This window comes from Mustela nigripes, chromosome 1, assembly GCF_022355385.1.
Source record: "Mustela nigripes isolate SB6536 chromosome 1, MUSNIG.SB6536, whole genome shotgun sequence".
Taxonomy (NCBI): domain Eukaryota; kingdom Metazoa; phylum Chordata; class Mammalia; order Carnivora; family Mustelidae; genus Mustela; species Mustela nigripes.
Window position 1 is genome coordinate 241800882 of NC_081557.1, and position 22415 is coordinate 241823296.

The 22415-nt window shown below is 37.6% G+C and overlaps 1 protein-coding gene across 1 annotated transcript in view; it reads left to right on the forward strand.

The window, feature by feature from the left end:
- The window catches only part of GABRB1 (gamma-aminobutyric acid type A receptor subunit beta1), a 400080-nt gene that overhangs the window by 133572 nt on the left and 244093 nt on the right, over positions 1-22415 (forward strand). Inside the window, exon 4 of the mRNA XM_059396136.1 lies at positions 518-738. Coding sequence (XP_059252119.1) covers positions 518-738 — 221 coding nt within the window. The remainder of the gene's footprint in view (positions 1-517; positions 739-22415) is intronic.

Here is a 22415-nt window from a genome sequence, read left to right on the forward strand (position 1 = left end):
AACTTGCTAGAAAGATCCAGATAATGGTAATTGATGACATTTATAAGGCAAACAGCAGTATTCCTTCGAAAGACATTTGCAATTTGGAAAACACCCTCTCCTGTTAAGCACATCAATTTTTAGTTATTATTGAGCAAACATTCCCCTCCAAAAAAGTACCATAAATGTAATATCCAGAGGTAGATTTTTGTGGACATGGTTCTCTCAGTACAACTTTTCTTTATGACCTACCCCATGATCATTACCTTAACTTCAAACCTTAAAATTCAGTGCAATGGATTTACACTACATTGGAGTGAACACTCGTGCTTGCCTTCAATTATTACTCCATTACTTCTAACCTATTGGTTGCCTATATTTGGAGGTGCAAATTTCTGTGTATTCACGTGTAACTTCAGGGATAGCAGGACAGTGGATCTCTGAGAATATATAGTATCACAGACTATCACTTTCATGACAAAAGGCCTTTGATGATGATAATTTAAATTTTTGGTTTTTTGTTTCATTTGTTTCACAGGATTATACACTCACCATGTATTTCCAGCAGTCTTGGAAAGACAAAAGACTTTCTTATTCTGGAATCCCGCTAAACCTCACGTTAGACAACAGGGTAGCTGACCAACTCTGGGTGCCAGACACCTATTTTCTGAATGACAAGAAATCATTTGTGCATGGGGTTACCGTGAAAAATCGAATGATCCGACTGCATCCTGATGGAACAGTTCTCTACGGACTCCGGTAAATGACTGTGTTGCATGGTTCACTATTATCATTGTTGTTCTTGTTGTTATGTTTTATTATTACTATTATTTTTTTTTACTTTTGGGAATGGGCAGTGGGAAGAGAAGCAAGTAGGAGAATATATAGATACTTTAATTTCTGTAACAAAATTTTATTAAAGACCAGAAAATCTCTTTTGGAGAAAGAAAATCAATGGAGCTAAATCTAGGCAACTTTGTTCATCAAAGGTAAGTGAACTATTTGCCCTGAACTTCCAATAATAAACAGAGTAATAAGAAAATGTATGTTTGCCAGATTTTATACCCAACTTATTGTAGAAGTTCAATCTTTTTCTAGCTGATTGCTTGATTATTTCAGAGCCACCCAGGTTGAACTGAAATATATTCTAAGTATTGGGTATAGCTACTTAATTATGAAAGAGAATTAGGAAACAATATCTTTAAGAAGTAGAAAAATATTTTCTGGTGACTTTGAGAAGATTCATAGTGTTTTCATTCCCTTAAATCCCTCTCTTAATGTTTGTATTTAAGTATATGAGCCATATTGTTTGTGTTTCATGTAAGGCAAGGGTTGAGGTTCAATTTTTCCCATATGAATATCCAGTTGTATAATTTACTGAAGAGATTCTTTTTTTCTCGCCAGATTGTTTTGGTACTTTTGCCTGGATAAGTGGGAGTCTGGTTCTAAGCTCTACTCTGTTCCATTGTTCTATGTGTCTATCTGCAAACAGTATCACAGTATTTTAATTATAATAACTATATGGAATAACTATATGGTAAATCATAAAGTCGTGGAAATCCTTCAACTTTGTACTTATTGTTTAATATTGCTATGGATATTCTAGGACTTGTGCTTCTTCCTATAGCATTTAGAATCAACTCTGTTGATTTCTACCCCAAAAGTCTGCTGAAATTGTAATTGAGATTGCCTTGACTCTATAGATCAACTTGGGGAGAATGAATATCTTAAAATTTTAATACATGAATATGATATACCTTCATTTATTTAGGTTGTCTTTAATTTATATCAAAATGTTTTGCACTATAGTGGATTTTATTTTGTTTATTTTTAGGACTCAAGTATAGAAGAGGTATCATATACTTGTGGTCTATTATTAACCCTCATTTTGTTAAAGGTTTATTAAAAATTTTAGAGCTATAATCCAAATCAGCTTCCCACTTTGCCAAAGAAATACCTGAACTGTGGCATGTTATTGGAGGATATGTAGAGTAGTGGTTCTTTAACCTGTATTGTCACCATTCATAATCCCTTTGAGAAGCTGAAGAGAGCTATATTCACAAACTCATTTTCCCATTATTTTGGAGTTTTCATAAGCCCTCTAAAATTCTTTGCATGCCTTCCACACCAAGCTAACACTCTAGGTAAGGGATAAAATGCTACAATTTCTGTTCATTCATGAATATCCAAAAACAATATGCAAGTGAAAACAACTGCACTTTTTTTCTGCACTAAGTCCTGCACTAAAACTTCTGAACTTAACCCAGTGGTTGATTATTTAGTTGCTAGATTTGGAGTTCATTTGCATAATAAAACAGCATTGGTTGCAGAATAATATTTGTAATTTCTCCACTTTTTCAGTACCCCAAGAGCTTTCAATTCTAATTTAAAATCTCTGACCTAAAAGTTTCTCAGAAAAATATGGTAAAATAAACAAAAAATTCCCATGAGTGTATTGATAATTACTGACAAAATCTACTAATTCAAGATCAGCGGTGATCATTAACGATGATGCATACACTGGAAATCATTTGTAATTTTTTGTCATCTATGAAGCTTTTATTGGATATAACCAAGGAATAAAGGGACAAATTACTCTTCTAAAATATTGTGGGAGAAAAGTTCCATAACCCAACTTAGAAAGCTAATCAGTTACATGTATAATCACTTTATGTGATTAATAAAGAATGTACAAAAAGTTGTTTTTGTTTGAAAGAAACAGGAACCACATTTTATACAGGCAAGAAAGTGGGTTGCATTCTCAGTTTACAGTGTCATTTCAGGCATTTCTCAAATTATTGGTAGCCTCCACCAATGGGAATTGATGGAAAGGAAGAAAAATATTTGAGGACCATGAAGTTGAACACACTTCGTTATAAACTGATAACACTGAGCCACAAAATAGGAAGGGCCTTTTCTAAGGGCACAAGAAAGTAATGGCAGAATTGGGACTAAAATCCAGGTACCTTGATTCCCATATGTGTGCTTTTCCTACCCCACTGCCTTTCAAACACATTTAGAAGTCAACACCTCCTTTCAAGTTGCACAACATTGCTTTCTTCTCTTTGGAGCCAACATAGGCTTGGAGCCCCCAAATGGATCTCCCAAAGGAAAACACAAATCCTTCCTTTATTATGTGAACTCTGACCTCTTTTTGACAGCAGTATTCTCTATAAGAGCTTCACACCATTTCTGGTATTTCTCTTCCCTTGTCTTCTTTCCTACCTCTTCCCTCACAGGTTTGTTTTTCTTTTCCTGGAGGTTATAAACATCCTGGAGAAAATATAAGATACAGCAAAGAAATCATAACACCTGGAATCAAAGGACCAAAAATAGGCTTAAACTCCAATATCTGATTGTTTGACCTTGAACAAGTTATACAAATTTACTGAGTCTTAGTTCTTTCATCTGCAGTAATGGATTAATAATCCCTGGTACATTCTAATGAAGTAATGCTTATGTTACTACATGGTAAATTTAAATTATATTTTTCTAAAGCCATTGTGCCTTATATAATAACCTTATCAGGTGCTGGAAAAACTGCACATGGAGGATGATTCTCTAATTCCCTGGGGCATCAGTAACCACAACAGAGATATAGTCGTCCAATTAAAATATATATATATATATATATATATATATATATATATATATATATATATATATTTCGGGGCATCTCAGTGGTAGCCCAGTCAGTTAAGCATCCAAGTCTTGGTTTAAGCTCAGATCACAGGGTCTTGAGATCAAGCCCTATATCGGGCTCCATGCTAAGTGGATAGTCTGCTTGAAACTCTTTCCCCACTCTCTCCATCCCCCTGTGCCCTTCCCCCTTCTCACCCAGTGCTCGCTCGCTCTCTCTCTCTCTCTCTCTCTCTCCTTTGCTCTCTCCCTCTCTCAAAGTAAATAATTAAGAAAACATTCATTGAGTGCCCAGTCTATGCCATATGTTCACTATTATGGACCTGGAAATAATTCCTCAGAAGCCTGATAGAAATTTGTCATTGTGACAGTGACTATGGATTAGAAGACTTGTAGCTGAACTAGATTGTGCTCCTCCGTAAGCTATTTCCTCCTCTAGGCATCAGATTCCTCAGTCTTAAAGGAAAGAGATTGCATAAAATTATCCCCAAATTCCCTTCCAAAATTAACTTCCCTTGCTTCTATGGTCCTATATAGTCAGGCATGTTTATTTTAATTCTTCTGATACAACACTTCCTAGTCTCAGAAATGACAATCTGCATTTTTTTTCTTTGTAATTGCCTTTTCAAGAATAACTGTCATATATCACTTCCTAAGCACATGTACTAGAAAAGCCTTATCATATAACAAATGCATTGGCATATTCATAGCTATGCTTATTTTAGAGTTGGATAATGAGGAGAAAGAAATTCTTGCCTTATCTCTTTCTGTAAGTCCAGCTGATAGTCATTATGAAATGAGACCATACACTAATGGGTTGTTTTTAGCATTGATGGGATCAATGGGGTTTTCTGAATGTACCTGAAAGCCCCTTTAACAGGGTAGTCCATCACAAGACCGTATCATTAAACTAAATAAAAGTGTTTCTATATATTCAAACTCATTTTGAGATGCTCAAACAATGCCTATGAAGCCACGGGAATAGAATTGCTGGTTTTCTATTTTTGTCAACGACATCAAATCAGACTTGACACACAAGGAATACCACACAGTTGTGTTAACACTTTAAAATAATGAAGTGCTGTCTGATGGGAGACCAGTGCTTTTGCAGGAGCCAGGGTTCTGTGCAACAGGCACTCAGCACTTGGAAGAGACTCCATTCCTTAAGCTTTTTGCTCCCAGGTTACTTCTGCTGTGACAAAATGCATTATACCACGGAGCAACACCGCAGTCACTATTACTTCCTCCTCCATTTTGCTCAAGATCTAACTAAAAGATGTCTAAGAGGTGGCAGGAGACCAAAACTTACGTCCATGTCCCATGACTGCTCCACCATGCTCCTTTCAAAACACATAATGGCATTTCTTTTCTTACTTAAAAGTGGAGACTAAACAACCAAATTCTACAGAGTCATGCGTCAAATCCTTAATCTTCTGTCTTTCCTCCCATTTAACTCTGAGGATGATTTCCTCCTCTTTTGAAGGCCAGTCCCTCCACATAGGCATTTAACTTCATTGCTGCAAACTCTTTTCAGACTTTGCTCCCTTCTTTTAGCAGATCAGTCGTTGACCACACTGGCTCCTTCCCCTTGGTTTTGTCCTCAAACACCAGTCCTCTCACATCTCACATCTTTGGTTTCCTCTACTCCCTCACCATTTATTTACTCCTTAGTCTCCAAAACCGTGGCTTCACTCATGCTACTTTCCTGAAACAATGCTCTCCAAAATTACCAGCACCACTGTTGTTGCTTCTCAATCTATACTCTTGAGTTCTCTGAATGATTTAAGAGTGGTGACTGACCTTGACTTCTGGATTTCCAAGACTTGGTGTAGTTTTTTCGTTATTGCTGTTCTTCTAGTCCTTTTCCCCTTCCTTCACTGGTTCCTCTCTTGCCTCTAATGGTGAATTAGAGGGGTTCCTTGAAGTTTGACCAACTCACTGATGTGACAGCTTATATATCTAAAATTCCAAATTATTGAGTTCAGAAAAATATTTGTAATTGCTTCCTGAGCATCTGTATCTGGATGCCCACCTGGCCAGATCCTCCTGACATGACCCCTATTTTGTAGTATCTGGTTTTTTGTTTTTTTTTTCCCCCTAAAATCGGGTTCTCCTCCTTATATAGCTGAGAACAAAAATCGTCATCTGCCAAGTCAATAGGAATACACTTGTAGGTAGTTTTGACTCCACATCTCTTTTTGTTCTGAGATCCAATTTATCGTTTCTGCTCTGCTGTATCTCAGTGATGTCCATTTACAAATCATTCCCATTGTCTAAATTAACATCCTCACTATCTGTCACTTCCTGGCCCATTTTGTATCTCAATTTTTCCTGTTCTCATCACTGCCATCTTATTCTCCTATGGTGCATGTTAGATCATATCACTTCTACAGGAAATAAAATTTCTCCTCAGACCCATAAAATCACCTTTTTATTCTTCTGTCTGTAATCTAAAACCTTCTGTATGTGACCAAAACAACCTTCCCACATCATTAGACATTTCCTTTCTCTACAAAGACTAAATCTTTATAAAACAACTTACTTGTTTCTCTAAACACATTCAGGGTGTTTCAAACTCAAGTATGACCCAAATATATGGCCCAAATAGATCATATTTATACTAAAAAACTATTTGCTATGTATCTGAAATTCAAATTTAACTGGGCATCCTGTATTTTATCTGAAGAACTTAGAGCCCTGTGAAATGTTCTCCCTTCTCTATCCCCAAACCTCTTCCCCTCACTCTACCACTATCTCCCATCTTACTCCTTTTTCTTTCTTTATTTCTTTTTTATTTCTTTTCATTGTAACAGAATTCATTGTTTTTGCACCACACCCAGTGCTCTATGCAATATGTGCCCTCCTTAATACCCACCACCTGGCTCCCCTAACCTCCCATCCCCTGCCCCTTCAAAACCCTTAGATTGTTTTTCAGAGTCCATAGTCTCTCATGATTCATCTCCCCTTCCAATTTCCCTCAACTCCCTTCTCCTCTCCATCTCCCTATGTCCTCCATGTTATTTGTTATGCTCCACAAATAAGTGAAACCATATGATAATTGACTCTTTCTGACTTATTTCACTCAGCATAATCTTACTCCTTTTTCTTAAAAGCCTCTTTGAAATTCCACTTTCTCTATGAGGACTTTCACAATCATTTTAACCAGATAAAAACTCCCTTGATTTGATGCCTTACTTTGCTTTAATCCCACGTAAGCCCATGAATTTGTAATACTCTTTTGATGTTATATCTTTCTGTGTCTTAGGATTATTTTCCTGTGATACCAACAAGATTGATACCAATCTATCTGCGGAAAATGTGAACTTTATTTCCTTAACCTTTGATCCCCTCTCTCAAACCAAATAAATGTTTGAAAAATTGAAATGGAAATTTGTAGGATGCAGTCACCTGACTCACAATCGCTGTCAGCTGCAACATTTCCTATATCTAAATGATGGCTCTTAACCAAAGAGCAATTATCACTATTAATGACCAGATGTGTTCTGCCTCTTGTCCAAACATGATCCAGCTGGCTGAAAACACTGATTCTTTCTAAGGCCCGACCCTGTGGAGGCTGAAAGACAGTGTTTGTCTTTCCTGAAAATGGCAGGCATAGGATGACTGAATTCTGGGATCATATTTAGTGGAGTACTTAACCTTCCTAAAGACTGCCTTTCCTTTTGTGTTTCCCTCCTAACCCTTTCCTTGGCTTTTCTTCCCAAAACTCACAATGCTTCTTTCCTGCATCTTCTACCAAAGGTGAGCTTGGGACCAGGTGGTTTTGAGGATCCATGTGAGAATGGGAAGTATAATGAATAGTGAAAATCAATTTGGCCCAATACTGGCTCAGATTGGACCTTGTAAGTATGTTAAGTGTCATTTAGGCTTGTGTGGACATATTATAAGCACATAAAAATTAAGTAATACCTATCACAGCATTTAATATTGATAGCAGTTGTATCAAGGAATTTAGCCAATACCAAAGTATATAAATAATTGAAATTATACCATGCATGATTGCTATACTAATATCTGGGTATATAAATGGGCTAAGCCAACTATATAAGTAGTTGAGATTATACTATGCTGAGTGCTCTACTTCTATTGTCATACTTGATCTTTACCACAACACTATGAACTATGTACCATTATTATGCTATGTACCAACACTTAGAGAACCTAACATAACTTTTCTTGCTCATAATTTATTGTCAAGATCAAACAAGTACACACATTTCATTTGACTAATAAAATATCTAAAATCTCTTTTTACTCTAAATGTTCACTGTTCCTTTATTTCCCTCCTTGTAAATTATTTTAAGAAAACATGTGGGGTTTTTTTGTGATTACATCCTCTTGTTGCAAATGTTTTCCTCTGCCTTCTACCTAAGGCTTGATCAGATTGAGACTAGTTGTTTTGTTGGGCTTTGACAATACTGCTTCATAAGTCATCTTGTCCACTTCTAGCATGAGACACAAAACGCCTGACTCTCTCTGTGATGTGAAGATTGATGAGCAGATTTAGGCATTGACAGCTTGATCTATCCATTATAATAATCCTGTTCATTTTTATGTAATTCTATTAGTTTGCTGAGACTGCTATAGCAAAGCACCACAGAATGGGTGCCAACAGGAATATGTAGTCTCCCAGATCTGGAGCCAACAAGGTTGGTTCCTCCGGGGGCTATGAAGGAAGGATTGGTTCTAGGTCTCTCTCCTTAGCATGGCTGGTTTCTCCCTGTGTCGCCTCATATCACCTTCTCTCTGTGCGTACCTCTGTGTCCTTTTCTTAAAGGACACTGGTGATGTTGGATTAGGGCCCACCCTAATGATCTCACTTTAAATTGATTACCTCCATAAAGATCCTACCTCCAACCAAGGTCACACTCAGGCATTGGGTGTTAGGATTTGAACAGATGAATTTCGGGGGACACAACTCAGGCCATGGCAATTTAAGCAGCCACTGATAGTCTTGGCCAAAACTGATTTAAAAATTGCAAAATGGTGATATTTTATCATTCCTTCTTTAATTATTAGCTAGATTATTCTCTAAGCAAGAACTTTTCCTCACCAATTGGGTAATCCTGAGATTAAGTTGTTGCAATGAAGGCAGCATAAATGCTTGATCGTTTCCCTTTATTTGGCAGTTTTCAAAATAGCTGGTTGTTTCCCTAGAATCTCCCAAACACCACTGAAATTTGGCGTTTTGATGTTTTCTTGTGTGTGTATCCTTATGAAGTCACAGGTTGAAACAGGTATGCCTGTTCCATTTCCATCCTCATGTTGTCCTATCTTTGGCCACTGGCAGCCCCATTAAGTTGGTTCCTGAGGTGTTTGAACATGACATCAGTAATCATTGATAGCTCCTTTGTCTTTTGATCCATCAGCTTGCACATTGTCTATTCCAGAAGTAGAAGAAACAGATCACAAGTTTGTATTGATATTTCTGATTCAAATTTAAAATTATAGGGCTTTTATTCAACCTCTTTGATTTTATGTTTGTTTCTTTCATCCTCTTTAAAAATATTGATTCCTAATGTATTAACGTAATTATTTTAGTTTATCCTGTTTATATATATATATATATATATATAATATATATGTGTACATATATTTTTTTAATAAAAATACCAACTTTATTGTTATTAATGATGAGATTACCAAAAACAAGTTAAGATTTCTTCCCAGTATTCTTGCCTTGAGGGTGTATCCTGTTAGGGACACAGAGTAGAATTACTGTTTTTAAAGTTACATTTTAAACTTCAGTGCCTTACTATATGGCTAAGCCACCATTTCACTTTTGGTTTGGATTCTTAAAATTTGATTTAATTCTATTTCATAATTATATAAAACATTTACATAGTTCTAAAGTCAAACAATGAAACAAAAGAAATCTTACTTCTGCTGTGGTCCTGACTTTCTTCCGTTTTCTTCCCCTGTAGCATTTTAATTTGCTTTAAGATTTTCCTTCTAAGATAACGGACATGCACACATACTACCTTGGCTGGAAGGTGGTAGAGTATACCTACTATTCTTTATCTTGGGAGGTGATTTTGGTAACCACCTTACATAATGCTGAAAGCAGATTTTAATCCAACTTTCCTCATTTCAGCCTGCACTCTTAACCCCTGCACAGAGAAGCCTTTCTCTGTGCTGTTTAAGCTTGCCTTTCCCTGCAGATGTTGCTGGGAAGACAGTCACCTATGTCTGATGCTTTCATTGCTCACCATTATAGAAATGAAAATAATTGGAGAGGGTCCATAACATACATGGGTATAGCTCTGCCAAGTGTGTGAGCTTTATAAAATGTACATGACTTTGTCAGGTTTTCTAACACATGCAAATGACTCCAGATTCCAAAGAGAAGCTTCTAAATTTAGGTTTCAGAAATAAACTTAATGTTAACCAGAAACCTGTGGTCTGAGAGGGATTTTGAGAACTCCCCTACCATATTTGCTTACCTAGCCTGACTCTGCATTGATTTTTTGATGTTCTTGACAGTGCCTGACCATGCGTTGTGCATGAGAATGAAATCAATGACTACATTTATTGAATATAAAAGAAAAACAGTTTCCCACTATTCCTTGAAGGATCCTCTTGTCTTGCCTTGGTCTTCATGCTAAAGCAAAGTAAAAAGTAAAGGCAATTATTTTAATAATACTGATCCAGAAAGAAAAAAGAAAACACTATTGATTCATAAAGCAGTTTGGGGTCCTAAATGTTTCAGATTAGCTCTCTACATTGATTGCACACCCTGAAAAAATGACTTCTCTCTCCTACAGACTGTCTATGTAGAGAGGGGTTATGATTACCTACAGGAGTCCTGGGCAGATCACACAGGGCTTCCTGTGAGATATGCTGGGCAAAGATATTGTTGTGTTGATTGTGGAGAATAAATACATGGGCTGATGCAGCGTTCACAGAGGAAGACTGGCTGGTATCGACAAATGTTTCCTGTTAAGAGAAAGAAACTTCTTACTTCGAATGGAAGAGAGAAACAACAGGCCATGCAGAAGGAATAGGTAGCTCACTCTATTAGGAGGAATGCCTGGAGACGCTCTTTATAATTCCCACCAAACAGCATAATATTGCTATTCCCGTCACACTGTAGTTGACTTACATTTTAGAGTTTCGTCAGTGGCATACAGAGAAAGCTATTTGAATTGTTCACCAGTGAAAGAGCTACTATTTTTGCTTTTCAAAGTTTTTATTTTTATTTTTCATGTTCTTTAATCATCTATCTAAATAGGAACATCTTTTATGATTATTTGTTAGGATCTCCTTTTTTTAAGATTTTATTTACTTATTTGAGAGAGAGCATAAGGAGGCAAAGGGGCAGAGGGAGAGGGATACTCCTCACTCAGCAGAGAACTTGATGTGGGCCTCGATCCAAAGACCCTGAGATCATGACCTGAGCCAAAGGCAGCCACTTAACCGACTGAGCCACCCGCCTAGGCACTCCAAGAGTCTCTTTTTTTTTTTTTTTTTTTATTCAAGAGAGAGAAAGAGAGAAAGAGACAGATAGTGAGAGAGAACAGGAGTGGGAGGAGAGGGAGAAGCAAGCTCCCTGCTGAGCAGGGAGCTCGATCCCAGGCCCCTAGGATGATGACCCGATCTAAAGGCAGACGCTTAACTGACTGAGCCATCTAGGCACCCCAAGGGTCTCCTTTTTGATAAATACAGTGTTGTGACTAATTCAAGTTCTAAAAGACCAATTTAAATAATTATGCAATTACTATAACTATTGTGTGGCCATGTGATCTGTAGATGTGTCATTATGATAAAATCTTAATTAAATTAATGTAGAAGATTAAGTAAAAACAGTGACCCTAAATTATCAAAAAAAAAAAAAAAAAAAAAAAAAGAACCTCATCTCAACCTTTTTACCTTGATTGAGTCTCTCATGGAATAATGCCAAATCTGGACTCTCAGGAAAGGAGAAAAGAACGAGAGAAAAACATGTAAGGAGAAAGAAAGATGGAAGGGTGGAAGGCAGGCAGGAAGAAAGGCAAAAAGGCAGGGAGGCCAAGAGAGAACGGGGGATGGAGAGAGGGAGGAAAGAGAAAGGGAGGGAGGGAGAAAGGAAGGAAGGAAAGAAGAAGAAACAGGGGTGTCTGGGTGGCTCAGTGGGTTAAGCCTCCGCCTTTGGCTCAGGTCATGATCTCAGGGTCCCGGGATCGAGCCCCGCATCGGGCTCTCTGCTCAGTGGGGAGCCTGCTTCCCCCCCTCTCTCTGCCTGCTTCTCTGCCTACTTGTGATCTGTCAAATAAATAAATAAAATCTTTAAAAAAAAAGAAGAAGAAGAAGAAGAAACAATAAAAGAAAGGCAAACCAAATATTTTAAAGTTGTGCCTTATTTTTTTAGATACTAATCATAATATGGCAAACAACACCATTTCCAAGAAGATGTATTAGGTTGTGACAACCATTGGTGACATTTTAAAAGTAATCTCCATGACCCTCAGTTGATTCCATTAAACCATCATTTCCAGCTTCAGTGTTTTAGTACCACTTCCATGATTTTTGCCACAACGGCATATCATCCAAAATGACTTTTTGCCTTTTGACTCCTTTTTTGCTTATGTAAGTATGCATATATATTTTTTTGTTTTAAAGATTTTATTTATTTATTTGACAGAGAGCCAGGTCACAAGCAGGCAGAGAGGCAGGCAGAGAGAGAGGGGGAAGTGGGCTCCCCACTGAGCAGAGAGCCAGATATGGGCCTCAATCCTAGGACCGTGAGCCCACAACCTGAGCCAAAGGCAGGGGCATAACCCACTGAGCCACCCAGGTGCCCCAATATGCATATATATTTTTAAAGAAAACTTTCATTACTTCTGTATGTGAAAAATTATTCTTTTAAAAAATGTTAAAATTATTCTTTTAAAAAATGTTAAAAGCATCTAAGCTAGGAATTTTATTAAAATATAACAATGCTTAGCCACATTCTACTTACAATGGTCTTTCCTCATTGATAGAATTGAGATAACACTATTACTTATCTTGTGGGGTATTACTAAGGTTAAGTAAATTAATACAGTAAAGGACTTAACAACATTCTCTGATACCTAGTAAGGGCCTGACGAGCACTAACTTCCTTGTTTAAAACTTGTGGTATATGTACATGTAGATAACAAACACATGCTGTAGACATAATAATGATCATCATCGAAATAAAGCCCTAGGGACGCCTGGGTGGCTCAGTTGGTTGGACGACTGCCTTCGGCTCAGGTCATGATCCTGGAGTCCCGGGATCGAGTCCCGCATCGGGCTCCCAGCTCCACGGGGAGTCTGCTTCTCCCTCTGACCTTCTCCTTGCTCATGCTCTCTCTCACTGTCTCTCTCTCAAAAAAAAAAAAAAAAAAAAAAAAAAAAAAAAAAAAAAAAAAAAAAAAAAAAAAAAAAGAAATAAAGCCCTAAATTTTCTCTACTAATCTTTTCAGACACCAAGTGAAAGCTAGACTCCCTTTCAGTGTCTGTGTCTCAGATTATGAAATGACCTCCCCAGAAGCCACCAGCTGTCTCTACTGCAATTCACCTTCTCATTTTGAATACCAAAGGGAAGCCAGAGTATATTTCACAAACCTAAAATTCCACTTTGGTTTGTATATCACAGGTAATACTCAGCCTGATATGTCACTTTTTATATATTTGGATATTTTTATTTATTTGGATATTTAAATTTTATTTCATTTCTTCCCGTGTTCCAAGAGTCATTGTTTATGCACCACACCCAGTGCTCCATGTAATACGTGCCCTCCTTAATACCCACCACCAGGCTCACCCAACCCCCCACCCCCCTCCCCCCCAAAACCCTCAGTTTTTACTTTTAAGTATAATAATATAACTTCCCAGATGTGGGGCGACCAATGTAACATGATGTTTATGGATTATGCAGCATTCCATGCCATTATGAAAGCAGTAGTCTATTCTAGACCAGAACAGAAATGTCATGGAGAATTTCTGGAAGCAACCATATGCTATTAAACTGCAATAGAAAACATTTTGTTTAAGGTTAGATCTCTTAGAAGAATACTAATTTATTTTTTTATTAAACACATATACATTTATTTATTTACTTTTGTTATGTTTAGTTGGCCACTGCATGGTACATAATTAGCTTTTTATGTAGTGTTCAATGATTCATTAGTTAAGTATTCATCACAGCAAGGTGCATCCTCAATACCACGTGTCTCCTCAATACCCATCACCCTGTTACCCCCTCCCCTTGGCCTTTTCCCCTCTGAAACCCCCAGATTGTTTCTCTGGGTCCACAGTCTCTCATGGCTCATCTCCCTCTCTGATTTCTCTGTCTGGATTTCCCTCCTTTCCCTTGTGTTCCTCTGTGCTGTTGCTTATGTTCGACATATGAGTAAAACCATATGATAATTGTCTTTCTCTGCTTGACTTACTTCACTTAACATAATCCCCTCCAGGTCCAGCCATAAGTAATCTCAGTGGTGTTAATAGAACCTATTTGCAGTAAACCTAATATTGCTCAATTACGTCTAAAAGAAGTAATGGAACAATAATGCAATATTTACTAGAATTAATGCCTCATCCTTTGGAGTGTCAAACCACAAAACACATTTTGGAGAAAAAATGTTTTCCTGCATAGCCTACTTTCCCCTTCTGTTTGGAAGTAGTGAGTACTGTTAGTCCAAGTAGAGTATGCTTTGTTCTTTCCAGGGCATAAAAGTTATATTAAATAAGTCAAGCAGAGAGAGTCAATTATCATATGGTTTCACTTATTTGTGGGACATAACAAATAGCATGGAGGACAAGGGGAGATGGAGAGGAGAAGGGAGTTGAGGGAAATTGGAAGGTGAGGTGAGCCATGAGAGGCTATGGACTCTGAAAAACAATCTAAGGGTTTTGAAGGGGCAGAGGGTGGGAGGTTGGGGGAACCAGGTGGTGGGTATTGGAGAGCACACGGATTGCAATAGAGCACTGGGTGTGGTGCAAAAACAATGAATACTATTACGCTGAAAATTTAAAAAAAAAAAGAAAAGAAAAAAAAAAAGAAGTTGTCCTGGCATATGGCATAAGGAATAGGTCCAATATATCATTTCCTGTATTGTCGTCCAGTTGTTCTGCCATGACATTACCAGGTTCTCCGTGCCTACACTGATTTGAAATACTGCCATTATCATATACTTATTTTCTTATGTGTTTTTAACCTGCTACTGGAGTTTCTATTCTCTTTTTTCTTTTTTTCCTATGGCAAACATAATTTTGATTCTCTTATCATTTGACTCTCATTTATTAATTCAAGCTTCACTTTGGAAAACTACATTCTTTTTTTTTCTTAGAATATTTAATCTTCAATATTAGCCTGATTTAGTGATTCTTGCTGGAGAGTGGAGCTATTTATCAGACTTATTTGCCAAGCTTTTTAAAAAAATTATATTCCCTGGACTTCTATCTTGATTTTTTGGCATGTCTTCCTAGCACAGTAGGATGTATGAACACGGGTACACACTTGCAAAACTTACAAACATACACTTACAACTAAAAAAAAAAAAAAAAAAAAAAAAGTAGCTCTTTGTCCAATGAATTGATCCTTGCTTTTCTATATCTTTTAGGAAAATTGTAGATTTATCTTTCCTAAACCTTGTTTTCTTCTTTTTAATAAAGACAGGGATAGAGCTATGGGGGGCAAAGACAACCTTTAATGAAATCACAAAGACCTGGAGCCCATAAAGCTTCCTGATCCATTTCCTTCTAATTGCGAAGCAGTGGTAGAGGCTTCAATAACAATAACAATCAATAATGTAAATACAGTTTTTATTTATTTTTATTAAATCCTCACATTCCTACTCTGTTTTTGGAAGAAAGTTGCTTAAAGCCCAATTCTTTGTTCTTCCTAAACATCAAAGGATTACTGAAGATGGAGAAATGTATTGCTCTAGAATCCAAATAACTGATTGCTTTGAAAATCTGGGTCATTAAACTTCAATAACTGAAGTGAAATCCCAAAGATTCATGAGTGCTGCTTAAGGTGCTGTGATCATATATGTGCAATTTGAATTTCTCTATCTTCTCTATTAGAGTGGACAATACCAGGAAAAAAGAACTTCATCTCTTCCAAGAATATTTTATACTCTAACAAGACAGTCTCAGGTCCCAGGACCTGCCAGTGCTTCAATGTTTTGTGAAAATATCTGAGACATGAGAAGCAAAGCTTAACGGCTTCCAAATTGAAAACTGTGAGATCAAAATAACAATTATTGATTAAACGCCTCCAAATATAACATTACATCTGCAAGTTACTTGCAGATAAAAAAATCATAAAATTCAAAATTATAAAAGTTATTTTTAATATTATATTCATTACATTTGCTCAGGAAGGCTTTAGGCCAATAGAATGCTCATTCTAAAGACCAAATTCAGGCTTTCTTAACTTTGGGGTTTTTACCAGTTCTTTTATATCTCTTCTCTTTCTATTCTACCTTGTAGCCCATCAGCAGATTTGTTTCATCATGCCGTTCTCTTATTGAGGAACCTACTGATTCCCAATTACCTACCACATCAAGTCAAAACTTTTCTCCAGAGATTCATGACACTTCACAATTAGATCTACCCTTGTTACACAGCCTCATTTAAGATTTTGTCCAACCGTGAAGTCTTACATCGCAAGTGTGGGTTTCGTTTTACTTTCCTTAATCACTAGACTATTCTCATTTCCTAGCCTCTGTCAGTAGTTCCCCTTTTCTTTAACTAATCAATGAAAAGCCTTTTCCTTTCTTTTACCAGTGTATTGCTCACCTTCCAAGACCCAATTTAGAGAAAACATCTTTCCCAAAATCTTCTATAGCTACCTGAAACCTCATAGGTTTCCCTTCCCATAGTAATACAGAACTTGAAAACACTTTCAAAGATAGCACTTAATTATGAAATGTCTTCCCCAATAAACTATTGTTTACTATGTTATTCTCATCTCCCCAAATACTGTAACATCTTTTGAGAATAGAGTCTTTCATACTTCTTCTCTCACAATGGGTACTTCTTTTCCCACAATGCATACCACCCATGCATACTACAGTTAGCACATACCAAGCAAATGATGCACTTACCATTTTGCTTATTCCTTTTAAACCTCAATCTTGCTTTTAACTATATCTCCCTGACTATGGCTTTTGTACAGTCCAATTAGTCATGAAGGGATAAGACCTCCTGCCAAAGTGGAGTCTTGGCCCTTAGATAAGGGCATGAGCAGTTCGTTTATTGTAATAGGAGAAGAAGCGGGAGTTATGGGCACAAACTCAAATAGTAGAATAATGTGGTGGTAGCATTTAATCATCACAATGAATTCACAATGAATTCTTAAGATGGGTGTTCCCATTTTCTCCCATTTAAAATGAGAAAACTGAGGCATCAAGAAGTTAAAAAACAAAAACAACAACAACAAAAAAACTTATTTAAGATCATATAGCTGGAAAGTGAATGAGCCAGAAGTTGAAATCAAGCAATCTGATTTCCTGGCCTAAATGCTTAACCACTATTCTTTTTTTTTTTTTTTTTTTAAGATTTTATTTACTTGTTAGAGAGAGAGAGAGAGACCACAAGTAGGCATAGCAGCAGGCAGAGGAAGAGGGAGAAGAAGGCTCTCTGCTGAGCAGGGAGCCTGATGTGGGTCTTGATCCCAGGACTCTGGGATCATAACCTGAGCCTAAGGCAGCCACTTAACCAACTGAGCCACCCAGGTGCCCTACCACTATTCTAATAGAAACACAGTGTTTATCCCAATATCAGGTCTTGATTGGACTGTTTTTTCTCAGTTCTGGATTATACATCTTAAGAATAACATTGACAGTCCAGAGAAACACAGCTGGTATGGTAAAGGACAGGGGACTCTGTCTGTATGCAGACAGTAAATCTGTAAAGAACCTCTGAAGTTTAACACTCTTAGATCTTTTTATCTCTCTTTAGAGCCGCAGATGAGATGCTGCTCTAGTTGCTTGAGTTTTGAGGGAGAGAACAAGAGCTGGGAGTGGGTGGGTGGGCAGAGGGAGAATCAGACTCCCTACCGAGCAGGGAGCTCAGTCAGGGCTCCATCCCAGGACCCTGAGATCATGACCTGAGCCGAAGGCCGACACTTAACTGACCAAGCCCCCCAAGTGCTCCTTACTCTATGTTGCTTTTGAAAGAAGATCAACATGGGAAATTTTCAAGGAATATATCAGTCCCATTTGTCTGATTTTATTAGCCTGATGTGAAAAAAAAAAGTGTATTATAAACATTTGCCCTACATTCAAAACTGGAACTAGGGGTGCCTGGGTGGCTCAGCGGGTTAAAGCCTCTACCTTCGGTTCGGGCCGTGATCCCAGGGTCCTGGGATCGAGCCCCGCATCGGGCTCTCTGCTCAGCCCGGAGCCTGCTTCCCCACCTCTCTCTGCCTGCCTCTCTGCCTACTTGTAATCTCTCTCTGTCAAATACATAAATAAAATCTTTAAAAAACAAAAACTAGAATTAATGCCTTCTTAGTACCTATCTCTTTAGAGATAGGTAGGCTGGTGGAAAGGAAAGAACTCAAGGTTCTGAATCAGAAAAACAAGCCCCACCATTTACTGGTTGCATGTCTCAGGATCACTTGCACAATCCTGCTGAACCTCAGTTTCCTTATCCATTTAATGTCTGTAGTGATATCCATCTTTCAGGTTTTAATAAAAACTAATGTTTATGAAGTGAAAGGAAAAACATATCTTGCTTGTTTTTGTTTTTCTCTTACCTTTCTCTCATGCTGGCCTTTCTATTACTATCAATGTTTAGACAAAACTTGGACGGGTACACATACTTGTCAAAGATGCTGCAAATAGAATTCCAGCCCTGAGTGTGAGGTTGATTAAGTGGATTATTAGATGCATTGTAACTCTACATTGTTATGGAGCTAACAGAAACATTAATCACAGAGATTAAAAGCATGGTTGGTGGAGGCAGCCAGTCCTTGGATGTAATCATTATAATTCTCCAGTATGTCAGCTCTGCGACCTTGGACATGTCAATTAACCTGTCTATGCAACAGTTCCTTTAATAGCATCATAATAGTGCCAATGGGATATGACTGTTGAGATAATTAAATGAGAAATTCATCTAAGATGCATAGCTACGTGCCCATCATATAGTAAGCACTCAATAAATGGTAGTTATTCCTATTCTTAGGTCCTGCTCTATGGGGTTAAGAGCCTATCTTTTTAAAGTGTTTTTCCACTTTCTTGGGGGGTGCCACTGCTTTCAAGATTAAATGGAAGGCTTTTTCATGACCCTTACAGAATCGTTGGGATTAGTTTTGATGATATCTGTTCTTAACCTTTTAGAATCTGTGAAGGTTTGTTCAAACTGGACAAGGAAGAGGAATTTCATTCTTTATGTTCTTAAGTTTTTTTGAGTCATGGGATTAGTTGGACCAGACAAGAACAAAGCCATTATCTTGGTGCAGGCACCTCTGGTATTACTCATTATTTTCAAGCGTATATACTTTCATCTTTTGTGTCACAGGATAATTCTGTGCCAAGGAACTATGTGTGCTGAAAATATAGAGTCCTTTTTATTCACTCCATATAAAAATGGCACTGAGGAATGCTGTTTTTAGGAAAAGATGAAGAGTATCTGAACATCAGCCTCCATTGTGTCTTTCAGCTGGAAACTCCTATGCCAAATGAGATGCCAAGAGATTTGATTTCTGCTAAGAATCTTAATAAAATTAGGGACTACAATTGTATATAGCGTTTATGGTTTACTACAGAGAACACACAGTATAATGTGTTTCTTTATTATAGGTTCGACTTTCATGTTCTGTTTTTATCTCCATCTTTCTTGTGAAGAAGTTTAAAATGTTACTACTTCAAGCCTGTGAGAATCATGGGCTGTACTCTTAAGTCATTTACTTGATCAAAATGGAGGTTTTACTTCTTTCCAGTGTCTGAGACGAGTCAAAAGGAAAGAATAGCAAAATCATGAGACTATCTGGTCTATCCTAAAGAAAACAGAAAACTAATGTCCAGTTAAACAGATGTGATGCTGCCAGGACAATCTCTGCAATACCTGAGGGTCTGACATGGCGCTGGAGAAATCCTTTAGCCCATGACCTTCAGCAGCTGCAAGAACAGATTTGAGAAAGAGCTCTGTGCTCCAGCTCTATGCCCTGGTTATGCTCCCTTTTCTTCCTTCTATTAGGAGAGTCAAGAATTGGCATTGGGCTCAAACAACCTTATACTCTGAATCATAATGCATCCACTAGGACTTTGGGATTAGTCCATTGAAATAAGATCATGAATTTAAGTTAAAGTTTGGAATATAAGAGGCTATTAGTCCTCTGCTCTAAGCCAGAGCCACTGATGAGCATCTGGAACACAGCAAAGGCACATTCCCTCCCTGTTGTCTATCCTGTCATTTTCCCTCTGCTCCAAATGTTGTAGAAACAGAGTAGAAACTCCTCTTTGTTTTCGCAAGGCCTTAGGAACAAAATCACAGGAATCAAAAGGGTAACAGGAGTGGCAATGTGACTGCTTCTGGAAGTAGAATACTAGGCCAACTCAACTAGTATGCCAGACCAAGGTCAGAGGTAACTGTAATTGTCTGTGTCTCTGAGGTGACCGTGCCCCTGCTACTGCCTTGTGCCTGCTCTCCAGAGCTGCGAGGGCATTAGGCCCTAGTTAGAACACACACTTAGAAGTAAGATACAAGGGGTTTGTGTGTGTGTGTGTGTGTGTGTGTGTATGGAGTTTGTTTTTTTTTAATTAACATATAGTGTATTATTTGCCCCAAGGGTACAGGTCTGTGAATCATCAGTCTTACACAGTTCACAGCACTCACCATAGCACATACCCCCTCCAATGTCCACAGCCCAACCACCCCATCCCTCCCCCTAGACCCTCCAGCAGCCCTCAGTCTGTTTCCTGAGATTAAGAGTGTCTTATGGTTTGTTTCCCTCCCCCTCCCATCTGGTTTCATTTTTCCCTCCCTTCCCCCCACCTTCATCCTGCCTCTCAAATTCCTCATATCAGAGAGATCATATGATAATAAGACACAAGATTTGACCTGGCGTTACCACTCACTAGATGATCACCTAGTGTCCGTGGGTGATATTCTCAAATTATAAATCCAGTTTTCTCCTTTAAAATAAGGAAATTAAAAATAGTAGCCGTTTGGGGCAGCTGAGTGACTCAGTCAGTTAAGCATCTGAGTCTTGATTTCAGCTGAGGTCATGATCTCAGGGTCCTGGGATCCATCCTTGTGTCGGGCTCTTCACTGCTTTTCTCCCTCTCCTTCTGCCCCTTCCCCACTCTCTCTCTCTCAAATAGATTAATAAATTTTTTAAAAAATAGTAGCTGCTTCATAGGCTTTTTTTTCCTGATAACTAAAGGTGAAAATGCATATAAAACAGTATAGAGCCTAGTACATTAGTAAAGATTCAAAAAATAAGTATAGCCATCTTTATTAGCTGGCTTATTGTTTCCATCCTAAGATTCTTCAGTAGAAATGAAAAATATGGTTTAACCACTAGCTTATCAATTAGCTCATGCATTCATTTAATACTTCACTACAGATACTGTTGAGAAACCACTACACACAAGGTACTATTCTAAGTGCTGTTATACTAAAATTTTCAAGATCACTAAACAAAAAGAAAAGAAATCTGTCACCATTTGGGAAAGAGTGAAACCCCTTGTTCCTAGTGTCTGCTCTAGCCATCACTTGGCAGCAGAGGACACATGTTCCTGGTGACAAAATCACCTCTTATCAATGCAGAAAATGAACAGAAACCCTAATACTGACACTGACATGAGCACTCTACTCATCCCCATGCAGCATTTTATTTTTTCTTGAGAGTTCAGGTGGCAGGAAAGAATATCCAACATATATTTTAAAAGTGTGCTCTTTACACAGATGCACACGGTAATAGCCCAGTAGTGCAGGCATAAGCTTCAATCTCTTTTTTCTGTCTAAAAGCTCCTTTTGCAGAGCAGGAGACACCTGACATAGAAAATCATCAAGTACTCATGTAATCACAGAAGCCACTCACCTAGTAGAAGAGACGTACTCCAGCAAAATCTGCTCCAAAGTGAATTTGTGCTGTACCTGCTATATTTTCCCATTGACTTATTTAGCTGGCATTGTTTATTCTTTGGACATAGGTAAGAGTTACATTAAAATTGAAGCAACATATTAAAATGTTACATGTTTGAGAAGAAAAACATTTTCAGTAAAATAACATTAATGTTAAAATAATGCTAAAAATATAAGGTACTCACATCACAAGGTAAAAATAATATTGAGTACTCTATAAAAGATAATCATTTGTCTCCTAATGCTTTTCATACCATTCCTATTTAGAGAAGGCAAACCCCTAGACAGTTATTTGGCTGCTTTCTAAAATTCTATTTGAATCAACTTAGCATTTGTAAATTTGCAGCTCAATGTATTTACCATTTTGGAATTTCTCTTCACTTGAACTTTCTGGTTTCTTTCTAAGTATCTTACTAAGTCCTGTATAGTTTTGGATGGGAGCTAGTAACTATTACAATAATAACAGCTACTATTTATCAAGTGATAGTAGCTACCAAACACAACTATAATTTTATTTAATACGTCCGAGAGTTCCAGGAGGCAGTACTATCTTTCTTTTGTAATGAATGAAGAAACTAGAGTATAAAGAGGTTAAATAACTTAACCATGGTCACTTTACTATGAAGCCCACGAACTTTACCAGGATAGTATCTGTCTTTGTACTGAAGTTCTCCCCACTGCCTGTAGAGGTATTACCTGGTGATCAGCTAGTATCTGTCTGAAAGACT